Raw genomic sequence first — 20,101 nt, forward strand, 5'->3', positions numbered from 1 at the left:
AGGTGACCTAAAATACTTCACTAAAGAATCCCTCCACTCTTAAGAATGAAACAAAATGTCCAGTCACTATAACTGTCTTTTGTCTGAAACACCCGAAACAAATTCCAGTGAGAGGAGAGGCCAGACACTGGTCTATGATCCACATCTGGGTCGAAAAAAAAAGTTAATCAGTTCTAAATATGTTCATATTTTTATAAAAAATATTTTATTTCCTTTTGTGTTTGGATGGACACTTAAAAAAGAAATGTTAGCTTCCCCAAAATTGCACATTATTGGGGATGAGATGTATCCAAAACTGTATTTCATTTAAAGTAATCTGGATTCACCCCAAAAGAGATTCCTAATTTGTTTCTGCTCCATCTCTCCTCTCTGTTCATTAAAAGTAGCAGTATTCTTTTAGTTTCCTAAAAAACTTCGGTCAGAGAACATGCCTCTCATTCCTACAGTGAAGCAAAGAAGCAAACCTTCATCCTTTTCAATCCCTGAGAACGTCACACTTTGTAACCTATCATTATCAAGCTGTGTTTAACTCACTACATGACACCTTTTCTTTCAAATTCACACCACCATTTTTTTAAATGTCAACTCGGTTCATAAAAAAGGCAGCTGGGTTCATCATTTTAGCAAGAAAGCGACTTGCGCCTTACACACCCACCCACATGCTTTCTTTTGTGGATGTTTTGTAAGTGTGTTCGGGCTTCACATGCTTGTTTTGCACTCATGCTCATTATGCTCAGTTTGTTCGTTTTCTTGTCATTTAAATTACAGACAACTGTTCACTTCCAGTCATGGCATAAGAAACGTAGCCCCTTCAGGGCATGAAACAAACCCCAAATCACACACATTGTTGTAAATTCTTTTAAGTTGGATTATGACAAAATGATCTGTTATGCTATTTGCCTAAAAACAATTATACATAAGAAGCAGAGGTGGTACATGAACAAGAACTCCAGTTCTCCAACTGTGTACAACTTACTTATCAGGCTGCCATGCTACCAAACCGCATTCTCTCATATCTACACCACTTGGTATGTCTGGATAAATATGAGGTGTGTCCACGTTTTTCAACAAGTTGCTAAATTGAAAGCAAAAAAAGGGCATGTAGAGTGAAAAAAAAACAAAGGTTAGTTAAGCGAATGCTGTGCATGCTGCCATGCAGATTCCAGAGTAATTCCAAAATGATAACATAGCATATAAATGAGAAAAAAAATCCATGTCACTAAGCCTAGTGTTCTGTTGGATGCATAGTGAAACAATATACAAAAATAATTGTCAACTCATTGTTTTGATCACAAAAATGATTTATTTAAGAATATGAACATCTGCCAATAGCATCTGCAACAGTACATTTTACCTCAATCCAAGACAGGAGCCTTGTGCTCATATGTGACATATAATCTATCAAACATGCCGGTGGAAGGTTCATGGTTTGGGCTTTTTTCTACTGCTGCAGAACCTGAATCAGCAGTATTCAGTCGCAAACTATGTAACCCTTGTGCTATCCTAGGCATTTTAACGTCGGGAGTTGGGTCATCTAGACCCACTAGACAGTGCGCTGAACCTTTTTTCTTCAATGATTTGTGATCTTCACTGGTGTCCATGGATTACATAAAATCTTAATCCACCTTTATCCACCTTTGTCATGGTAGGGAGAACACGTCAATGTAAGGGTGGGGTCATAGGATAGCACAAAGGTTAATCATATGTGAAGCCTGGCAGCCAAAGCTTAAAGCTTTAATTTTAAATCCTGTTTTTAAGAAAACTTGGCCAAAATTTCATCGAAAGGGAAGTGATGGATAGCATCAAACAAAGAACTGGGATTTCCCTTTATACAAAATAAACATGGGTCTAGTCTGGACTTCTGCTTCTGTCTTTGGCTGTTATCACCAAGCCCTCAAATTACGTTCCTGAATTTTAAAGCTTGACTATACGTGTTAAATGTCCTAAAATTTGCCACTGGAGGCTGGTTTCAGGAGCAATTTCAACTTAAAACTTAATTTCACTTTATTGATTTATTTTGTGCTCATGAGAACTACATGTGTGGGGGAGGTGATGACAAGGTCAAGAAGGATGACCCAATAATTTACTCAGTTGTTCCAATGAATGTTGATTATTTTACCATACAACATAAACTTCAAGCAATTTGAAACAGCATAAAACAGTATGTTTATAAAAGCTTAACTTTTTTATTGAGTTATGATTTTTTGAATGTTTGATATAAAGATGTCAGGATAAAAAAATGTATTCCTGTTTCCGTACTAAAAGAAGGTCCTGTTTTATTTAAAATCCGTAAATTTAGTATTCTTTGTTTTTAATGAAATAAATATATTTAAGATTAACATTTATTGTCTTACAGTGGGGACATTTCCATTAAAGTGTGTAATTGTCAGATTTTAAAATTGAACTGTTGTAAAATGTGCAATTAAATCTCAAATATGAATTGTATTCATGTTTTTTCTGTTTGTTTTCTCTTTTTGTTTTGTGTTTTTACAATTTTCTGATTGTACAACCAAACAGCATATTCAATTTTCTATTTCTTTTGAGTGTTGCTGTTTGAACTGTGGGTTAGTGACGGGACATCCATCAATTTAGTTTTTGTCAGACAAAGGACAACACCAATATTTAGACTTTAGTTTCGTTATTGTTCCTACAAAGCTGGCTAAAACCGGATGAAAATGTACCATTTGGTTTAATATAACCCAGTAGCCACAATGCCACAGGCATTCTTATAAATAAAATGGAGTATACTGTATACTGTATCCAGAAACTCATTAAGAAATTGTGTATTTTTTCAACCAGGCATTCGAGCAATTGATTGAAACGGGAATAGGTTAATAAAGATTGTTATAAATAGTTGAAGCATAAAAAAAATAATAACACAAAAACTTTAGAGAGTATTTATTGTTCTAAACGTTTAGCTGTATATTTAAATAAATAATTTAATATGTCATTTCAGCAAAAAGAAAAAAAAACACAAGATTGTCTAAAAAGGTCTCTGTAAAAAAAACTGCCAATCAAAAACAGACAGAGACATCCATTCAAACATGTTTTCCTACTCTGCCCCACTTTAGTCCACATACTTTTTCAGACCTGTAAAACCTTCAAAAGTGGAAGTTCTTAGCACAGACATATTTGAGACATACGGTAATAAACAGGACATGCTGTGTTTGTGTGTGTTGTTTTTTTTTTTTATTACAGTGCACTGTATTGGGAACTTCTTCAAAAACACTTTATTGTGCCTCTCATTCGTTCCCCTATGCATACAAGCTCCAGTAAAGGATGTTGAAGAGCAGATAAGCCATAGGAAATATAACTCTGGAGTAAGAGTCAATCATGTAGCTGTTGCTCATAATGAAGTTGAGGTTGTGTTTTATTGTTTTCCGGCGGCGAAGCCTGGTCCCTTCTGAAGGCGCAGAGACGGTGGAGTTTCGCGATTGCGTGTTTCTCTCTGTGTTCGGGGTGCTGGTCCCCTCGGGAAAAGAGGGCAGGTCAATGTCGTTGTCATGGAAACACCCATCGAAGGCCATAGCCTGGTTAGCATTAAAGGAGCTGGGAATCTGTGGAAAAAGAGAGCATGTTGGTCCATTCGTGCTGGTGATTTAGGATTGATTTAAAAAGATTTTGTGACGCTAAAGACCTTTGCGTTCTTGAGCTTCTTCATCTCCTCCACCGTGGTGAAATAGTTGACGGCAGCGTATTCAATGACAGACAGAAAGACAAACAGGAAGCTGGCCCATAAGTAGATGTCCACAGCTTTGACGTATGAAACCTGCGGCATGGAGGCTGAGACGCCAGTGATGATGGTGGACATGGTCAAAACTGTGGTGATACCTGGGTACACAAAGCGACAGCACAAAGCACGAGTATTAAAAATGTTGATTTACAAAGTCTGGAAGGATTATAATACATGCAGTGCATTTAAATGTAGGTCAGTGGATCACAATCCCTGCAGTGTAATAGTGTCTCTGTAAGCCACAGGTCCCATCACTTAGAAAAAAAAAATAAAAAGACATATAAGCAAAAAAAAATAGACATTAAGAATAGAAAACCATCACCACCAACCAACACATATTCACAATGGGCTGTTAGAGTTGCAAAGTTGTAAAACATATATTGTTAACAACCTGCATATTTTATTTTTACATTCCCCCATTAAAAATTTCCATCCTTTCCATCAATCTAAATGTTAGGTGTCTGAACATATTTTTTTCACAACTGCCTGTAGAACAAGGCGGGGCGGGGTACTTTTTGACTGATGAGCCAAAAAAGGTTCTAAAATTTTACAGAAGGACCGGACCAGGACCAGATGCTCGTGTGTGAGGCGTGTTTTGGAAATAAGAGAAGCTAATAACATGGAATCATGAACACATGATTTAATTTTGATTGAAAATTAATATTTAAAAAAAGTAATTTTTATTTTTTTACTTTGGCTTTTGTTTTAACCTTAGTGCCAGTTGTACTGATGGGTTGAAGTCCCTCCGAGAAAAACGCAGTTTAGAGAAATGCTGCCTTCATGTTGTGTTGGAATGATCTGAAAAATTACTGTCCGACTTGGGGGGGAAAAACATGAAACCTTCCAACACCACACGAATACAGAATAACTTTATGTACCTAAACAAAGGTCAATGTATTTGTAGTGCAGCATTTATGGGGAGACACCAGAATTAGAGAGAAAATAAAACATTAATGGTGATTATTAATGTATTTTATTCCAGTTTGGCAGACCAGATGAAATTGTTTAATGGGGGACACATATGGCCCCCGGACCGTAGTGTGTCCACCCCTGCTGGATTGCAATTTTACAACATATACAGAGCATTTTCCAATTTTTTGTTTATATATGTATAAAAACATATATTTTCTAAATACCCAAAGAGACCCGTGCAGGCACAGCCCTCCTGTCTATCCAGAAGGAAACCCAGGATAGCATGACCATCAACATGGTTGGAAAGTAGGTCTGCAGCATGAAGAAGAAGATGTGCCGCCTTAGAATGAAGTTTATGTAGAGTCGATTGTACCAACCTGGAACAAAGACAAAGTTGAAACACATAACAGACCACACACAGTATCATACTTATTGTAAATGTTAAAGAAAATGTGACAGTAGCCACACACAGATATGCAAAAACAGTGACTCCAAATTGCTGCCATAGATAGGATTGAAATCCTCTTGTACAGAAACGTGCTGAATTATGGGCCAGGCTCAGATCATCATTCCCTGTTTTTCATGGTTTTTCTTTCATTAAATATTACCATGGTTTAGTAAAATGTTGCATGCCACATATAATAAGTTTAATATGTCAGAATCATGTAAAAATATACAAGTACTGGGATATCTGTATGTAAGACAAAGTTATAAAAGTTTAAGCCAAACAGGGCAGACAGAACAAGACGCAGAATTCCCAAAGTGTATCCATTAATGCTTTGAATTTTAATTTGAATGAATGGTTATAGAAATAGTGGTCACACTATTAAAGACGAGTTTACCTGTACTGTACAGTTTACCTGTAGTGTACCTGTACTGCTGCCGCAACAAGGAAATTTCCCCATCGTGGGACTAATAAAGGAATGTCTTATCTTATCTTTTCTGATTTATTCGTGCTTCATCTCCCTTTTTTGTTTCATGACATCTAAATGTAATTTTAATTTAGCAAAACCTTCTGCACTTTACTTTACAACAGCGACACGATGTAAAAGAATGCAAAGCAAATTTTAAGGTGCATCAGGCAAGACGCAAAAATTTTGGACTTCTATGTGAGTTTCAGTTTAAATGTTTACAGACCCAAACCATTAAAAATTGTTTTTGGTGTTTTGATAATAAAGATACAAGAAAACTAGACTTAAAATTGCATTCATGATTATTTCTTTGTTGTAATTGTTGGGAATTATGACCAGACAAAAATAATGGTTGTAATTGTTCCGTAGAAAGTACGACAGGCAGGCCACAGGTTTCCTGCTCTGCTCCATTCTGATGGATTCACCTGTAGACAAATACATCCATGTACATCTTCGTTTTCCTCACCTGAGCTGGCATCTGGCTCAAAACTGTACGGCTGGATGGCCACAATATTGCTTGGCATTTTTGTTGCATAGATTGTGGTTGTGAGGGCTGTAAGCGCCATGAACTTGCTCCAAAATATCTATCTGACCTGATTCAAGTGTACACTCCCCCCCGCTCCCTTAGGTCAACAAATCAGACACAGCTGGTCGTCTCGAAGACCAGGAGAAAACTGAGAGGTGACCGAGCCTTCTCAATCTTCGGACCAAAAATCTGGAACGAATTGCCCTTGTACCTCAGACAGATAGACTCACTTGGTATTTTTAAATCTGCTCTTAAAACATATTTTTTCACTTTGGCTTAGTTGGAATCCGGACCTATTTTATGTGTTTTACGCTTTATATTGTCATGTGCTTTTATTAATTTTTGTGTTGTTCAGCACTTTGGTGAACCTTGTTCTGTTTAAAGTGCTTTATAAATAAAGTTGAGTTGAGTTGAGTAAGCTAGCAGGAGAGCGTATAAATGGAGATCTCTCAATTAAGGATGATGCAAAAGGGGCGGGGTTGCTCTGCCTCATTGGTACCATCCACGACTCAGAGCCAAATTTCTAATGAACTACTGCCACTCTGCAGAAATGACACAGGTATTTTTATTTTGGCAACAAACAGCTTAATCATAATTAAGAAACCCCTGGGAACGCTTTGAAAAGAGATTAAAAGATGATCGGAGTAGGACTCTAACCATCTCTTCATTGAAGAAGAATGGAAGAAGATTCCAAACAGGAAGCAAAGAAAGAAAATAAGAAAAAAAACTAAGAAAACATTTAATTAGACCTCAGAATGTTTTTAACCGAGTAAAGTTCAGGAAGAAAGTTCAGCTCTGTTCTTCCATGGAAATAAGGCTAAAACCACTGACACAGATCCAAAGTCAGTTTTAAGTTAGAAAAAAACTAAGTAAGATTTGATCATTTGTACCATTTTGAGGTTATAGTGACGTGTGCAGAGACTGAGAGCTTCACATACCAGTGCTGCTGTAAAAGGCAAGCCCAAAGGAAGGCTGGAAGTCTTCAACAAAAAACTGAGAGAGCACAATCTCATCAGTCCTCAACGAATCATTCCCATTCTTCCAGTAGAGCATTAGGTCATTCTCATTGTATGCATCTTAAAGAAAGGAGAGATCGTGTCTTAGCATTCAGTAAACACAGAGGCAGACACTGAGGAAAGAAAGGACAGGTCACACAGAAATTAACCTGTTCTTTTTTGTTGTTCTGTGTATTTTTGTTCTTTCTTCCATTAGAATTCTCATTTGCAATAAACAATTCATATTCACATTCAGACTGTTTATTTTCTTTTACTTGTTTTTAATCCTACACTTAAAAAACAAGTATGCATGCATTTTTGAGACCCCTAACTCATGATCAAAGCTTTATTAAGACCCATTGTATAAAACTTGGTCCATGTTTTCTTTCCTGTAGTGCATCATCATTCCACTAGGGGCAGCAGAAGGGCTTTTCTCTGCTCATTTAAAAATGGCTGCCTCCCTGAAATCATATAAAACACTTTTGCTGGGAAACGTTTAACTAATTTTTAAAGCTTTATAGTTAGAAAAACTCATCTTTTGTTATTCATTTATTTAAATGACTGATTGCTGTAGTGAAAAAAAAACAACACTTGTTGATAATTTGTTCTATATAATGCAGTTACACCATGTTACAAATGTGTGGATGAAATTTGAGACAGTAAATAAATAACTTAAAAAGCTTTACATTTGGAAACAGCCAATACCGACTTTTTATTACCTCCGGCTGGACGTTACAATATTATTTATATCTCATAAAAGGATAATATTGCAGATTTTATGGATTTGATCAAAGGATTAAAAAAAACATGTCAATGCTAAAAAAATGGAATTTTCTGTCAATTTTTTGATGTAGTGGACTTTTCTGGGTTAATTGTAAAGCACAATATTACTTCTTTGAAAAAGTTTTTCTAAAATAATAACAGATTTTTTTCATTCCCTTTGGGATTAATAAAGCTTCTTCTTCTTAGAAAAATAAAGGTCTGCATTAGAAACACAGCTCAACACATGATTCATTTACATTAAGTACCAAATGCATATATGCAAAGGTGAATACATGAATGTATATTTGAAGTGATTTTAAAAGCACCACTCCAAGGAGCAGTTGCTCAAATTTCAAATTTTTTTTCCAGAGCAATGTCAATAAAAGCGATTCTGATTCTTATATAATCATTGAGAAGTTAAATATGATCAGTCACTGCAGTCACACGTCATGCAGAATATCCGTTGGCCCACCTCAGCAAATATGAAATAAATAAAAGAGCGCTTTGTGTCCACTTCTGACATTTTAAGCTGAGTAAAGCGTGATACTTACAGCTCTCCAGCTCTAGGGAGCAGTTCTGTGTGTCCAAAGGGAAACTGCTAAAGTCCATTGAACAGAGCGCTGTCACAGTGATCCTGCAAAACACAATAACGTTTGGTGAATGTCAACATGATAAAGTAACTTAGCATTAACCACATTCACAAAGATAATGCTTGGTCTTAGATATGCAAACAGGAAAATGTAAACTGATTTTTTTTCAGTTATACCAAAAACCAAAGACAAAAACAGGACAGTAGTCTTAAAGTGAAAATCGGATCAAAATGCTGTGACTCATATTCCAGTCAGTCTTCACATGGAAGGGCCCTCTTTACCGGACACTGTAGAGAATGTTGCCATCAGGAAAAACTCTAAGCATGATGTTTTCCATGGTCGTATCGTGAATAAATGAGCGTTTGGAATGGACAAAGAACACATCTGGAACCCAAATTTTCTTGATAAGGCGTGAATCAAATGTGCGACTCTTGTTGCTGCTAGAGGGGAAGGCCAGTCGGTCATCCTGCCAGTAGTGCCTCAGGTAAAGTGTCATTGTAAAGTCCTGGCAAAAACGTGAAAGGAGGAAACAAGCTCTGGTCAAACATCATAAAGGAAGTTAAAGGAGTTAATACATCCAAGAAGAAAATCATGTAATCTCACCATGTTTACTTCCGATATGCTGTCAATGCTCTCCACCTGGACGTCTATGCCAACAGGAAGGGCTGAGCCTATTAAAAGTAGATCTATTAGTTAAGGTTAAAGCAGTTTTGGAATAATATACAGATTACCTGCTACATAAATGACACCCGTGCATTTAAACTTAAGAGACAGAATGTGTGAGTGGAAGAAGTTATAGTGGTTCTCAAGAGAAACACCTCTTAACATCCTTCAAGCCTATAAAATGCTATTTGAATGTATTTTTTTATTTCCTGTGGCCTCAAAGGCAGAAGTGTGTCATAGCAACAGCCAAGTGATCTAAAACCCCAAAGAAATACTAACAAAGTGTCAGCATTTGAACTGATGCTTAAAAGATATTAAAGCACAAAGCTTTAAAATTACTGGAGGTTTGTTGTTATCTAAAGGCACAAACGGAAGTCATTAATATACTGTTCTAAAATTATTGAAGATATTTAAAACATTTTCAACATACTTTTTAAAGTTTTACCTATAATTTTAACTGTAAAATAAAACCTACTGAAACAAAACAATCGTCAGTAACGACAAAAGAGAATTACTTGAAAATTTAATGAAAGGAATGAATGAGTTGCAGAACAGCGGCTGAGTTCATGCACAGATGTTAGAGGCAAAAAGCGGGGAGGGGGCATATTTACACAAGGATTTTCCAGGTCTGGTGATATGTGTGTCTATGTAAAAAGATTACTTTTACAATGAAATGGTAATTCTAAATATGAACCTAAAGCTGCAGATTTAAAAGAAGTTTGGAGAAAACAAACACAATAGAAAGCTATAGGTTAAAATGTAGTTCTGGTCATCCAACCACTGCAGGCAGTTATGTATGCACCAAATAACGAAACAATGTTTCTATTGCATGATTTAATTATGAGATAAACAGCTGAATGTGTATCTAATCTAAACGTTACTTTCTGTTCTGACCAATATACTGTCCATAAGGAATTCTCTGCATCAAATAGTTACAGTGCTCTCATTATTTCAAATATAATTAGGCTTCACCCAGCCTCTTTAACCTCTACAATGGTCAAGCTATCAAGTAGGATTAAACATATGAACAAACTGATGTTGTTGGGTAAAAATGGTTTATCATAGCAACATTTGTGGGAAACAGATTGGAATTCCAAAACTCTAAAAATCCAAGTATTAATATTATAGATGATCAGTTCTGTTTTAGCCTACATGATGATTATATTCTGCTAAAGTTCTTGTCATGCAAATACTTCAGAATAAAGGTCTCTGACTTTAGAACAAAAATATGTTATAACTACTGTGTTCATTTTTTTGTAAATTAATCAATTCAGATTTTTTTTAAAGACTACTTAATCAAGAAGGTACAGCTTGAACAGATATCTATCTTTCTCTCATCCAAACAACCTGCCAGCTGTGATGCAAGCAGGTGTTACCATGGTGATACATCTGGGTAAAGAAATGAAGCCGCTGTATGACTCTCCAGTGAACCCAAAGAAGCCTCTAATCCTGTTTCTTTACACACAAGCAAGCTGGGGTGTGGACGTCTCACATAAAAGAAAAATGTGTGGACATTTAAGTGGGTCACATTACAGGAACAACAATGCCTGTGAGTTCATGTTATGTAATTGGTGCAGCACATATATAGTGGGTTCAAAATATAGTTTAGAGGTGGGCTTCAGTGGAAAGCAAATATAACACAAGACTAGCTTATCCTCTGATGAGAAATTAATCATCTTAAAGGGAGGAGGAAAAAGTATTTGAATATAAAGAAAAAGAAATGTTTTTTTTTTTCATTAGTTATGTCTGAGTTTAAAAAACAACCTAGCCATGGCCTGTGTTGCAGTATTAAGAGCACAGTTCAGATTATTGTTTCTGCTCTGCTGGCGGCAGCCATTGTCTCATGCATCCAACAATCTAGGTCATTTTTTTTTCCGAAAAGCCAAAGACAAGCACAGTAATCTACATTAACCTCGCCGTGCTGCCAGGAGAGGACAAGGTTAAAAAAGTAACAATGTAAGAAATGGAATAAAGTATTTTCTTTGGTAAAAAAAAATTTGAATTACCTCCAAAACCTGGGCGCATTGCAAAGTCGTGATCTTCAATCCGAAGCAGCTGCTCAGACTTAATTAACAGAGACTTTGTGCTGTCCAGCTTTTTCATCTTAAGATCAACTCTTCTGGAAAACAGAATGAAATAAAATAATGAATCAACACAGCTTTCCTAAAAGCTCTTTTTGTCCTGTCAAGTTTTCTCTCTAGCCCTGACACACACTTTCGGAAAAAGACATTCACATCTGTGCTTGTGGTGTTAGCAGTTTCTAATTGGGTTTTAGCACTGATTAAAAGCAAAAAACCCAGGCCCAAATGAAAATAGGGATGCTGCTTCCAGCACACTGGCACTTTGAAAATAGGTCAAAGAAAGGATGGGATCCCGTTTCAGAATCTCTCCTGAGCAGTCATCCAACAAACAAACCGTTAAAACCTTTTAAGGCATTAAGAAAAATGACGTGACACCATGTGTGGCCGGCCTTCTCTGACCTTGATCCAACACCACAGTAATGGAATCACTGTGATTAATCATGAGTTATGCAAGAACCTTTTTAATGTCCCTTACAGGATAGCGTCCCATCAATAAAGTCAATAAAAAAAATCATCCAAGAAATACTCTCTGGCTCACCCTCCGTGCTTTAGCTTAGTGTCTCCATGCTTTAGTTTAGTGTTCTCTCCGACGTGCAGCTCCTTGTGCCTCCTCTTTTTGGGGAAAGTGCTGCTGTTGAGCTGAGTGACAGGCCACAGCCAGGCCAAGCACATCAGTCTTAAGGCCAGGAGGGCCAATCTCATGGTTGAGACGGGACTTGAGACACAAGAGGAACCCAAATGTCCCTCCCACTTGGTCAGCGTCTCGCTCAGAGAGTGCCACAGAGGTCCCCGTCCTTCATAGATGCATCCATGTTCCGGAGGCCCTCATCCTGCCCTGCCACAAAAAAGCCGCCATGTCCCACGCTCTCATCTCCTGTAACACGTCGAGCATCAGATCAGATATCCAGTGCTTAGCTCCAGAGCTCAGGCGTCATCATGGCCAAGTTTGCTCATCACTGTGCCATCCCTCTGCTTGTGTGTCCTGACGCAACATGTGGCTCTGGCTCCCTGCTGTCCCCTCCCTCCCATTTAAAACCAAATATCAATTTGTTTCTATAATGACAAAGGAATACCATTAATTCCTCTCTAATCTTCTTTTCTGCGGGTGGTGAAATCTTTCAGTAACCTACAAACTGGAGGCAGCACAGTGGAGTTAATACAGCCAGCAGTTTCATCATCGCTGGGACCAGATAAAAATAAAAACTCTATATCCTACTTTTATACATTGAAGGATTTTCCTCCTGAAGTCATTCCCTGTGGCATTGAGAAGATGCAAATGATCTCATCTAATGGAGACAGATGCAACCGTATGTCCTGGGTGACATCTGCACTCGCTGACCTTAGGGACTCTATGTGCTCAGTTCTGAAACCAGATGAAGTACTTCTGAAGCTGGTCCCTCTTTCTCTGGATTTAACAATTAAAAAAATTGTTTCATTAAATACTTTTCTAAATGCTGGACTTCCGTGCATCACATTTATTTTCCATTGCATTTTAAAAATTGGTAATCAATTTTGCTTCCATCATATTTCTGTAAACAGAATATGGGTTGTGGAGTTCTGGTGCTTGCACATTCATGTTGTAAAATGTGCTTCCAAAATACCCAGAGATTAATGCATTATTGGTGTTGGCCTGACTTCACTGTAAAGCTCCAAGTGACCTTTTGGAAACCTTTTACTCTGATGTTGTTTTTTGTACAGTAAAAACGATGATGATAAGATTTTTTGTTGATGTTGTTTTGTTGATTTTTGTATGAATTCCAGCATTTCCCTTTAAGTAAAAAAGATATGTTTCCAACATAAAAGAGTTTGGAAAATGAATGGTTTCCATGGAGAATAGCTAATTGAATTATGTAAATAAATAAAATAAAGAGATGATATTTCTAAAAGATGAGACACGTATGTTAATTCTTACCTCAAACAGGTAAATAAAAACTGTTGCAGATGTCAAGATATAACTCAGCATGGACAGCATTATATTGGTGGGATGCCCCCCTTAATCTGGGATTAAATTTGATTGAGGCCAGGCATGAGCAATGCTATCTTGAAGAAAGATGCACGTGGACCTCACTCTGTTCATGTGAGCCAGCTGCTGCTTGGCAAGCAGGGGGTGGCGGCTCGTCTCTGCCCTCCAGAGGTCAAAAAATGATAAAACTTGAGTAAGAAATTATTACTTTGTTTTCAAGATTTGTTTTTTTTAATTCACATTTTGTGGATTTGCAAAGCATATTTTTTTCATTTTGTCATCCACAAAAAATATCTAGATGACTTGTCATTGGAATATTAAAAAAGAATATTAAACAAAAAGTATTGACATGGCTGTCCTCAAAAAGTGGCTGCTACACTTTTATGAGTCACTGTTTTTGAAAGGTCTTATTGATGTGGTGTATACATTTTGCAATAAAACATTTTTCTTTTCTTTTTTTCTGGTGGGATTAATGTCTTGTTCTAAAATGTGAACAATTTGAGAAGATTTTCTTAAGATTTGATGCTAAATTCTAAATTTAATGACAATTATTTAATAAAAAATGAAAAAGTGTGCACTAGAGTTATTGGTGGAAGGTGGAAGGAACAGCAAAGTAGTTAAAGTTTTACCTGCCTGGTTAGTTATTCAGTGTTTCATTAGTGGAAGAAAGGATGTAAAGGGGTTTCACACTGAAACAGGCCGCTGCACACGGTTGATTTTCTCATGTGTGCGTGATTTCTGTCTCAGGTTTGACACCTCACCAAACACCCAGCAGACATGGCGGTGACACATGCAGTGGAGTTTCTGCTGCTCGTTTTTCTGGAGAAACTCTCTTGGAGCGACACAAAAGGTATTGTACAAACTAAAATTTGTAACTTTTTGCATTTGGGATGAGCTGAATGATGACAGTGTTTACGTTAATGTGAATATTGGGAATTTGTGTCAAATTGTTGGACGTTTGTGGTCAAAGGAAAAACATGTGCCGGTAACGATTTTTAAAGGTCTGCTTTCTCAAAAGTCTTAGAATAACCAAAAAATAACTAAAGCATTAGGTAAATGGATGAAAAGTCCTACTATATACACCTACTATTTTAAGACACAAAGAGCAAAATGTAAGCGATTTTTGGCTAAAAATTGAGTATGGATATGTTAACTCAAGAACATTTTATTTAAAGTATTTCGATTACAATAGGATAGAGCAGTCAACTGAAAGACCTGTATGATATAAATCAGTAATCAAATGAAGTTAATGCTAAAATAAAAAAATAAAAAAACATTTTCAATCCTGACATGACCGGTTTCCTCAGTCGTTCTTCCAGATGCTAATGTCACCTGCATCATCCCTGAAGACTGCATCCTACCCTGCAGCTTTAAACCCGCCAGCACAGTGGTAATCCACTGGTACAAGCAGCAAATCCCTGTTCACAGCTACTACTACAACAAGGATCAATTTGGGCTGCAGAATAAGCATTTCAGTGGACGGACATGCTTGTTCAACTCTCATATCCCTCATGGCAATGCCTCCCTGCTCCTCAGAAGGGTGAAAGTTCAAGACAGGGGCAGGTACAAGTGCTACACCAGTACACGGAAAAGCAACCAGGAGATGTTTGTTAACCTGGAGGTGAAAGGTCAGTGTACTGCTAAGGCTTTGGTCACTTGTGTAACAATACTTTTACAGCATCCTGCTTTTGACAGTATGCTCCAGTAAAGCTTTGGGGTGGTGAAATGATGTGGGCGTGACACCACAGTGGAACATTTGCACGTTTTTTCCATCTGCAGGCTGAACTTGACTTGTTTTTTAATAGGAAGGCATTTGGAAAGCAAAAAACCGACTGACTCGTTAAGGGTTAATTACCAGCTCATTTAAAAAACAAGAGCAATGTCTCGCGCCAAAAACATGCAACACTTGTGTTTCCTGCATGTGGCCTCAACTTAACAAGTTGAAATTCTGTCTGTCTTTTTATTGGCTCAACACTAGATACCTGTGCTCAATTTAAGTAGTTCTTGAAGATCTGTTGATTTTGTGCTGCATCTTCAGTCATTTTCTTCAATAATAAAGGATAAACTAAGTTCAGTTGACAGTTTTTTTACCTACTATTTTTGATGGAACCAACTTAGATGAATGAGAATCCACACAAACCTTCATCATAAGGTAGAAAGGTTTGGCTCAAGTGTCACAATTTCACGTTTGTTCAAAATTGTAGTTCACGCTTCAGAAAAAAATATTCTTAAAAGTGTTTTTCATGATTTGTCACAGACTCATTCCTTATTTATTTTTTCTTTCTCCCTTTTCCAACCCCGGGGTTTTTGGAAGATATTTTGAGTCATGAAGCGTTTAGGATTTTAAAACAAATGTACACATTTTTAGTTTACTAAAGGCTGTCGCTTGTGTGTGGTACCTGGATGTTGTAAACGTTTTTTTTCTTTAGCAAATAATAATAAATTATTCTTGAACCTGCTGAATGTCTAGAACTTTGCTCACAGAAGTTTCTCCTGTAATACATGTACGAAGAGCTCCTTTAACCATGTTTGGTACATTATCTTTATCATACACAAACATTTCCAAATACCAGAGGCCACAAAACTAATCTATTGATTATGGAGTCCTATACTGTTCATAATTAAATAAATAAATATTTAATTCAATAAATAAATATGACGTCATGCAAATACACAATCAACCAATAAATCTCTCATAAATATATAAAAAGATCATGAAATTGTGAAAAACCTGCACACTGATTTTAAATTAGCCATTGTATTATTCAATATATTTCATTTTGCTTTAAAAACATGTTCATTATTTTAAAACAGCATTTTAAAATATTCATTTTTAATCATGTTGAATTTTACTATAATTCTGTCTTTTTTCAGAAGCTCATATTTCAAAATCGAATATTTTCCAAAGTAGCTTTGTTTTATTTCATGTTGCTGTTTTTCACAATGGCGTATTTATTTCATGAAGAGCTTTTTCAGCAGAATGGGTCTTTCTGTCAATCAGTGAAAGTGGGCGGGATCTAAACGCTCATTGGCTCATCCATGGAAATCGACTCATATTCCTCGATACCCGCTCAGCGGTGTGCCAGTCAGAGATTACATGTTTCAGCGATATCTGCGCGGCTTTGCTGACATTAGAGATCAAATAGAGACAATCTATCTGTCTGCTGCAGAAGATGCAAACATCCACAACTCTGTTTTTGTAGTTTGAGGGTTTGTGTGGACCAAACCACAAAGGAGCTCCGGTCGTCAACATCTTTCACACTCCTCATTCTTACGCCATTCACTCACAGCTCACATCGTGACATATGTCGGCTCGCAGGAGGATCGACAGAGTGAGACCAGGCAGCTGTGCAAAGCGGGACAAGCCTGCTCGGGCCTCCTGAACCTTATGATATTTTTCTATTTTCAATGAGACAATGATTATAATCAGGTCCTCTGGTTTTATTTTTCCCTCTCAAGAAAAATGTTGAACCTTTCCTGCGATGACGTTTCTGACATCTTAATACTCTCCATGTACATTGTGCATCCATGCATTGTTACTGAGATAAGCACAAGCAACCGCTCCATGTGGCTATAAGGCTAAAAACATTAGCTTGTTGCCCCTCCCACACGCGGCATGGTGCGTTCATGGAAACTCCAGTTCATAGAAGCTTAGTGGAACTCCAACAACCACTCAGCCTAACTTAGACCACTACTATACGTTCATGAGAAGATGAAAATTGCCAAACCGACCACAAAATCACCTGAATTATGCACACTCGCCCAAAGCCACTTTTATCCGCAAATTTAGAACCAAAACTGCCCAATTTCTTGTTACACTGTGGATGTGTTGAGGTGCATACTCCCCCTAGTGTTGAGGGGTGTGCATTGCGCCGTCACGTTTGCTGAAGCATCTTCGATCGATATAGTCAGGGGAGTTAGGGTGCTGCTGCTCATGTCTGGGTAAAGGAATAGCCAATCACAAAAGTGTCTCCGCCTTGTCTGTTTGATTGACAGACAGACCCATTCTCCTGAAAAAGCTCTTCATGAAATAAATCAGCCATTGTGAAAAACAGCAACATTAAATAAAAACAAAGCTACTTTGGAAAATATTGATTTTGAAATCCGAGGTTCTGAAAAAAGACGTAAAATTATAATATATTCCACATGATTAAAATGAATATTTTTAAAATGCTGTTTTAAAATAATGAACATGTTTTTAAAGCAAAATTAAATATATTGAATAATACAATGGCTAATTTAAAATCAGTGTGCTGGTTTTTCACAATTTCATGATCTTTTTATATATTTATGAGATATTTATTGGTTGATTGTGTATTTGCATGAGGTCATATTTATTTATTGAATTAAATATTTATTTATTTAATTATGAACAGTATAGGACTCCATAATTGATGGCCCATGGACAGGAAAATTAAACCCTTGAGGAACTGCAGCTGAAAAATCTGCACTTTTTGAAGCCAATGCAGCTTCACATTTCTGTGCACGGATGCAAGACTGACTGACACACCTGCACCTGTTTTCCATACCATTGATGCAACTATGAACTGCATGACCTCTAACCATTCACTTTCCTCCAGCTCCTATTCAGATGGTGACGATTAAGATGACAGAGGAGTGGGTCACTTGCTCTTCGCAGAACGTTTACCCCATACCTCAGGTATCATGGGCCACAAATCCCCCCTCAGCCCAGGAGGCTCTTGAAAATTCCACAATCAGAACCACAGACCATAAGGGTCTGTTTACTGTGGAGAGTATGCTGAGGATTGTGGGTAACTTCAACAATTATACCTACCTCTGCTCTTTTAAATCATCGGACAAAACTCAGGTTTGGATCGCCTCATGGAAGAACCAAGGTGTGTTTTCACAAGACTAAATGATGACATTTTCATTAGAGTGTAAGATGAGTAAAGGTCAATGAAAGCCATGTTCTGCATTTCGTTTCAGAAGATGTAACACACGAGGAAGGACATCCAGTACTCATCCCCTGCAATGCTCCACAAATGCTCCACAACTTTTCCCTCACTTGGACCTTCTCCTCTTCCAGTGAGCCCACACTCATCTTGAGATATGACAACAGAACCAGACAAACTACAAACCAGTGGGAGGGTCAAGCAGAACTGGACCAGGACTTGGTTCTGCTGGGGGACGGATCTCTTCTACTTAACAAGCCTGATAGTCAAGAGCATTCTGGGACGTATACCTGCATGTTCACAGCCTTACACAGCAAACACATCTTTCAAACCAAAGTCAACATCACTGTTGCAGCAATAAGTAAGTGTTGGAATTGTTCTTTCTCTGACTTAGAGAAAATTCTGTGTTGATTCTGCACAAAAAAACCCACTAAAACCTCCTGATTCCGCAGGTGTGGATGAACAAAACACGCAGAGATCATGGTGGAGTACCGCAGCTTCTGCAGCTTTTGTCCTATTTACCGTTATTGTGGCTCTGCTTCAGTGTGTTAAGCAAAATGGTATGTGCTGCACTCAGTCATGTTGATAAAAGCATTGGAATGTACTTTTAGGAGAAACTGCAGATAAAACTTGTTTAGAACTTTGCAGAAATACTTCATATTTCTCTGTATTTTTAAGAAAAGGATAATTTTCTAGAATAAACTATTTGAATAAAACGTAACCATAAAGCTTAATATAGATAAACAACAAATGTAGAATATCTTTGATTTCCATCTCCTGTCTTCTGCATACATTCCAAAAAGAAATGAGCCATGAAAGATATTTGTTAGGATTTGAGTTGTTTGAGCTTTATAGACTTCATACTGACAAATTAAAAACATTTCAAATCATATTTTTTTGTCCCAAAGTCAAAAGTTTGGGAGGAAATTTTGAAAATGAGTTGAATCATCACATTTTCTACCTCTTGTACAACTCTTCCAACTTTAAACCAATTGTCAGTATAAAACAGCCAATGAAAAAAGGCAAAAAAAAGTCAAAGATTCTTTTAATAAGGCAGATTAGAAACATAATGATACAATACCACAGCACACTAGTGTGTGACCTGAGTTTAAAAACGTCTGAAAATGTAAAACACAGATCTGGCTATGAAAATAACACTTGACAAGGACCACAAACCACTTTCTTAAGAATATGTCCAAGAAATTGGATTGTGGAAATGTTGATTTCAGACAAAAACAGGTTTATGCTGCCAGGCTCAAGTAGTTTAACAATATTTTTGTGCCCATATATCATCTACTGAGGTGCACAGTGGACCAATGGTTGGTGCTTTTGCCCCACAGCGAGAAAGTCCCGGTTTCTCCAAGTTCTCCCTTTGTATTCGTGGATTTTCTCCAACTCCCTCCCACAGTTCATTCACATGCTTTATAGGTTGATTGATTAGTCTAAATTGTCTCTGGATAGGCTGACAATCTGTCCATTGTGTACCTCACCTTCTCCCAATTATAGCCAGGTTAGGCTCCGACAGGGATTAAAATGGGTGGATGACTGAAAAGTAAAGAAAACCATGCATCAATTGTGTTTGTTTATGTCTGTCACAGCAAAAGAAAACTCCACAGCCTCACACAGACACAACGGAACAGGAGTTATTGAAGGGGGACTTCTTCTTTACATGGACCTCAACCCATCTGCCATAAGAGTAGGACCACATGGTGCTGACATTGATAAGGAACAAGCACAGTCGGAAGTACATAATCAAGCAAGCAGCCTGCTGACCAAGCCAGAAGACTGTGACAGGACTTTGGGAGAAGGTTCTGAAACTGAGCAAGAGGAGAAACCTGTAGAACCTGCCAAAGAGGCAAATGAAGAGCAACAGGAAGGATAGAATCAATCAGTGTGATGCTGAAGCATTTGCTTCCTGTAAAGAATGAACTGTAGTAAAGGCATCTTATTTTTGGAAGTTTGTTTTGATCAGTGTGAACTGAAATATATTTTGTTGCCTTTCAATATGTTGAATTTAACTTAGAGAATAATTCATCTATGTCTGCAACTACA

At 37.3% G+C, this 20,101-nt stretch overlaps 2 protein-coding genes across 3 annotated transcripts; one reads left to right on the plus strand and one right to left on the minus strand.

The window, feature by feature from the left end:
- Positions 1-3,127: 3,127 nt before the first annotated feature.
- gabrr3a (gamma-aminobutyric acid type A receptor subunit rho3a) lies at positions 3,128-12,156 on the minus strand. Its single transcript, XM_004076360.5, has 9 exons — positions 11,712-12,156; positions 11,099-11,211; positions 9,033-9,100; positions 8,711-8,934; positions 8,391-8,473; positions 7,021-7,158; positions 4,870-5,022; positions 3,638-3,831; positions 3,128-3,557 (listed from the first exon to the last, which is right to left on the minus strand). The coding sequence occupies exons 1-9, from the start codon at positions 11,873-11,875 to the stop codon at positions 3,255-3,257; spliced, it is 1,440 nt and encodes a 479-aa protein (XP_004076408.1). The 5' UTR covers positions 11,876-12,156; the 3' UTR covers positions 3,128-3,254.
- Positions 12,157-13,779: 1,623 nt separating this feature from the next.
- On the plus strand, positions 13,780-20,006 carry LOC144983635 (CD276 antigen-like). Of its 2 annotated transcripts, none has more exons than XM_078930592.1 (6): positions 13,780-13,986; positions 14,444-14,764; positions 17,717-17,992; positions 18,087-18,410; positions 18,502-18,609; positions 19,648-20,006. In XM_078930592.1, the coding sequence occupies exons 1-6, from the start codon at positions 13,914-13,916 to the stop codon at positions 19,929-19,931; spliced, it is 1,386 nt and encodes a 461-aa protein (XP_078786718.1). In that variant the 5' UTR covers positions 13,780-13,913; the 3' UTR covers positions 19,932-20,006. The 2 variants fall into 2 exon arrangements, with proteins under 2 accessions (XP_078786718.1, XP_078786717.1); XM_078930591.1 differs by having other exon boundaries at positions 13,782-13,986; positions 18,084-18,410.
- The last annotated feature ends 95 nt before the right edge of the window (positions 20,007-20,101 follow it).

Source organism: Oryzias latipes, chromosome 14 (genome assembly GCF_053564925.1).
Source record: "Oryzias latipes strain Hd-rR chromosome 14, Olatipes_Hd-rR_3.1".
Taxonomy (NCBI): Eukaryota; Metazoa; Chordata; class Actinopteri; order Beloniformes; family Adrianichthyidae; genus Oryzias; species Oryzias latipes.

What these genes read in the sequence shown, in the direction of transcription:
- gabrr3a (XM_004076360.5), bottom strand. Translation starts at nt 11,875, where the DNA reads ATGAGATTGGCCCTCCTGGCCTTAAGACTGATGTGCTTGGCCTGGCTG. An exon ending in GCATATCGGAAGTAAACATG is followed by an intron (nt 8,935 to 9,032) that starts GTGAGATTACAT and finishes CGTTTTTGCCAG; the next exon opens with GACTTTACAATGACACTTTA. An exon ending in AACATTCTCTACAGTGTCCG is followed by an intron (nt 8,474 to 8,710) that starts GTAAAGAGGGCC and finishes TGTGTTTTGCAG; the next exon opens with GATCACTGTGACAGCGCTCT.
- LOC144983635 (XM_078930591.1), top strand. Translation starts at nt 13,914, where the DNA reads ATGGCGGTGACACATGCAGTGGAGTTTCTGCTGCTCGTTTTTCTGGAG. An exon ending in CGCCTCATGGAAGAACCAAG is followed by an intron (nt 17,993 to 18,083) that starts GTGTGTTTTCAC and finishes ATTTCGTTTCAG; the next exon opens with AAGATGTAACACACGAGGAA. An exon ending in CATCACTGTTGCAGCAATAA is followed by an intron (nt 18,411 to 18,501) that starts GTAAGTGTTGGA and finishes CTGATTCCGCAG; the next exon opens with GTGTGGATGAACAAAACACG.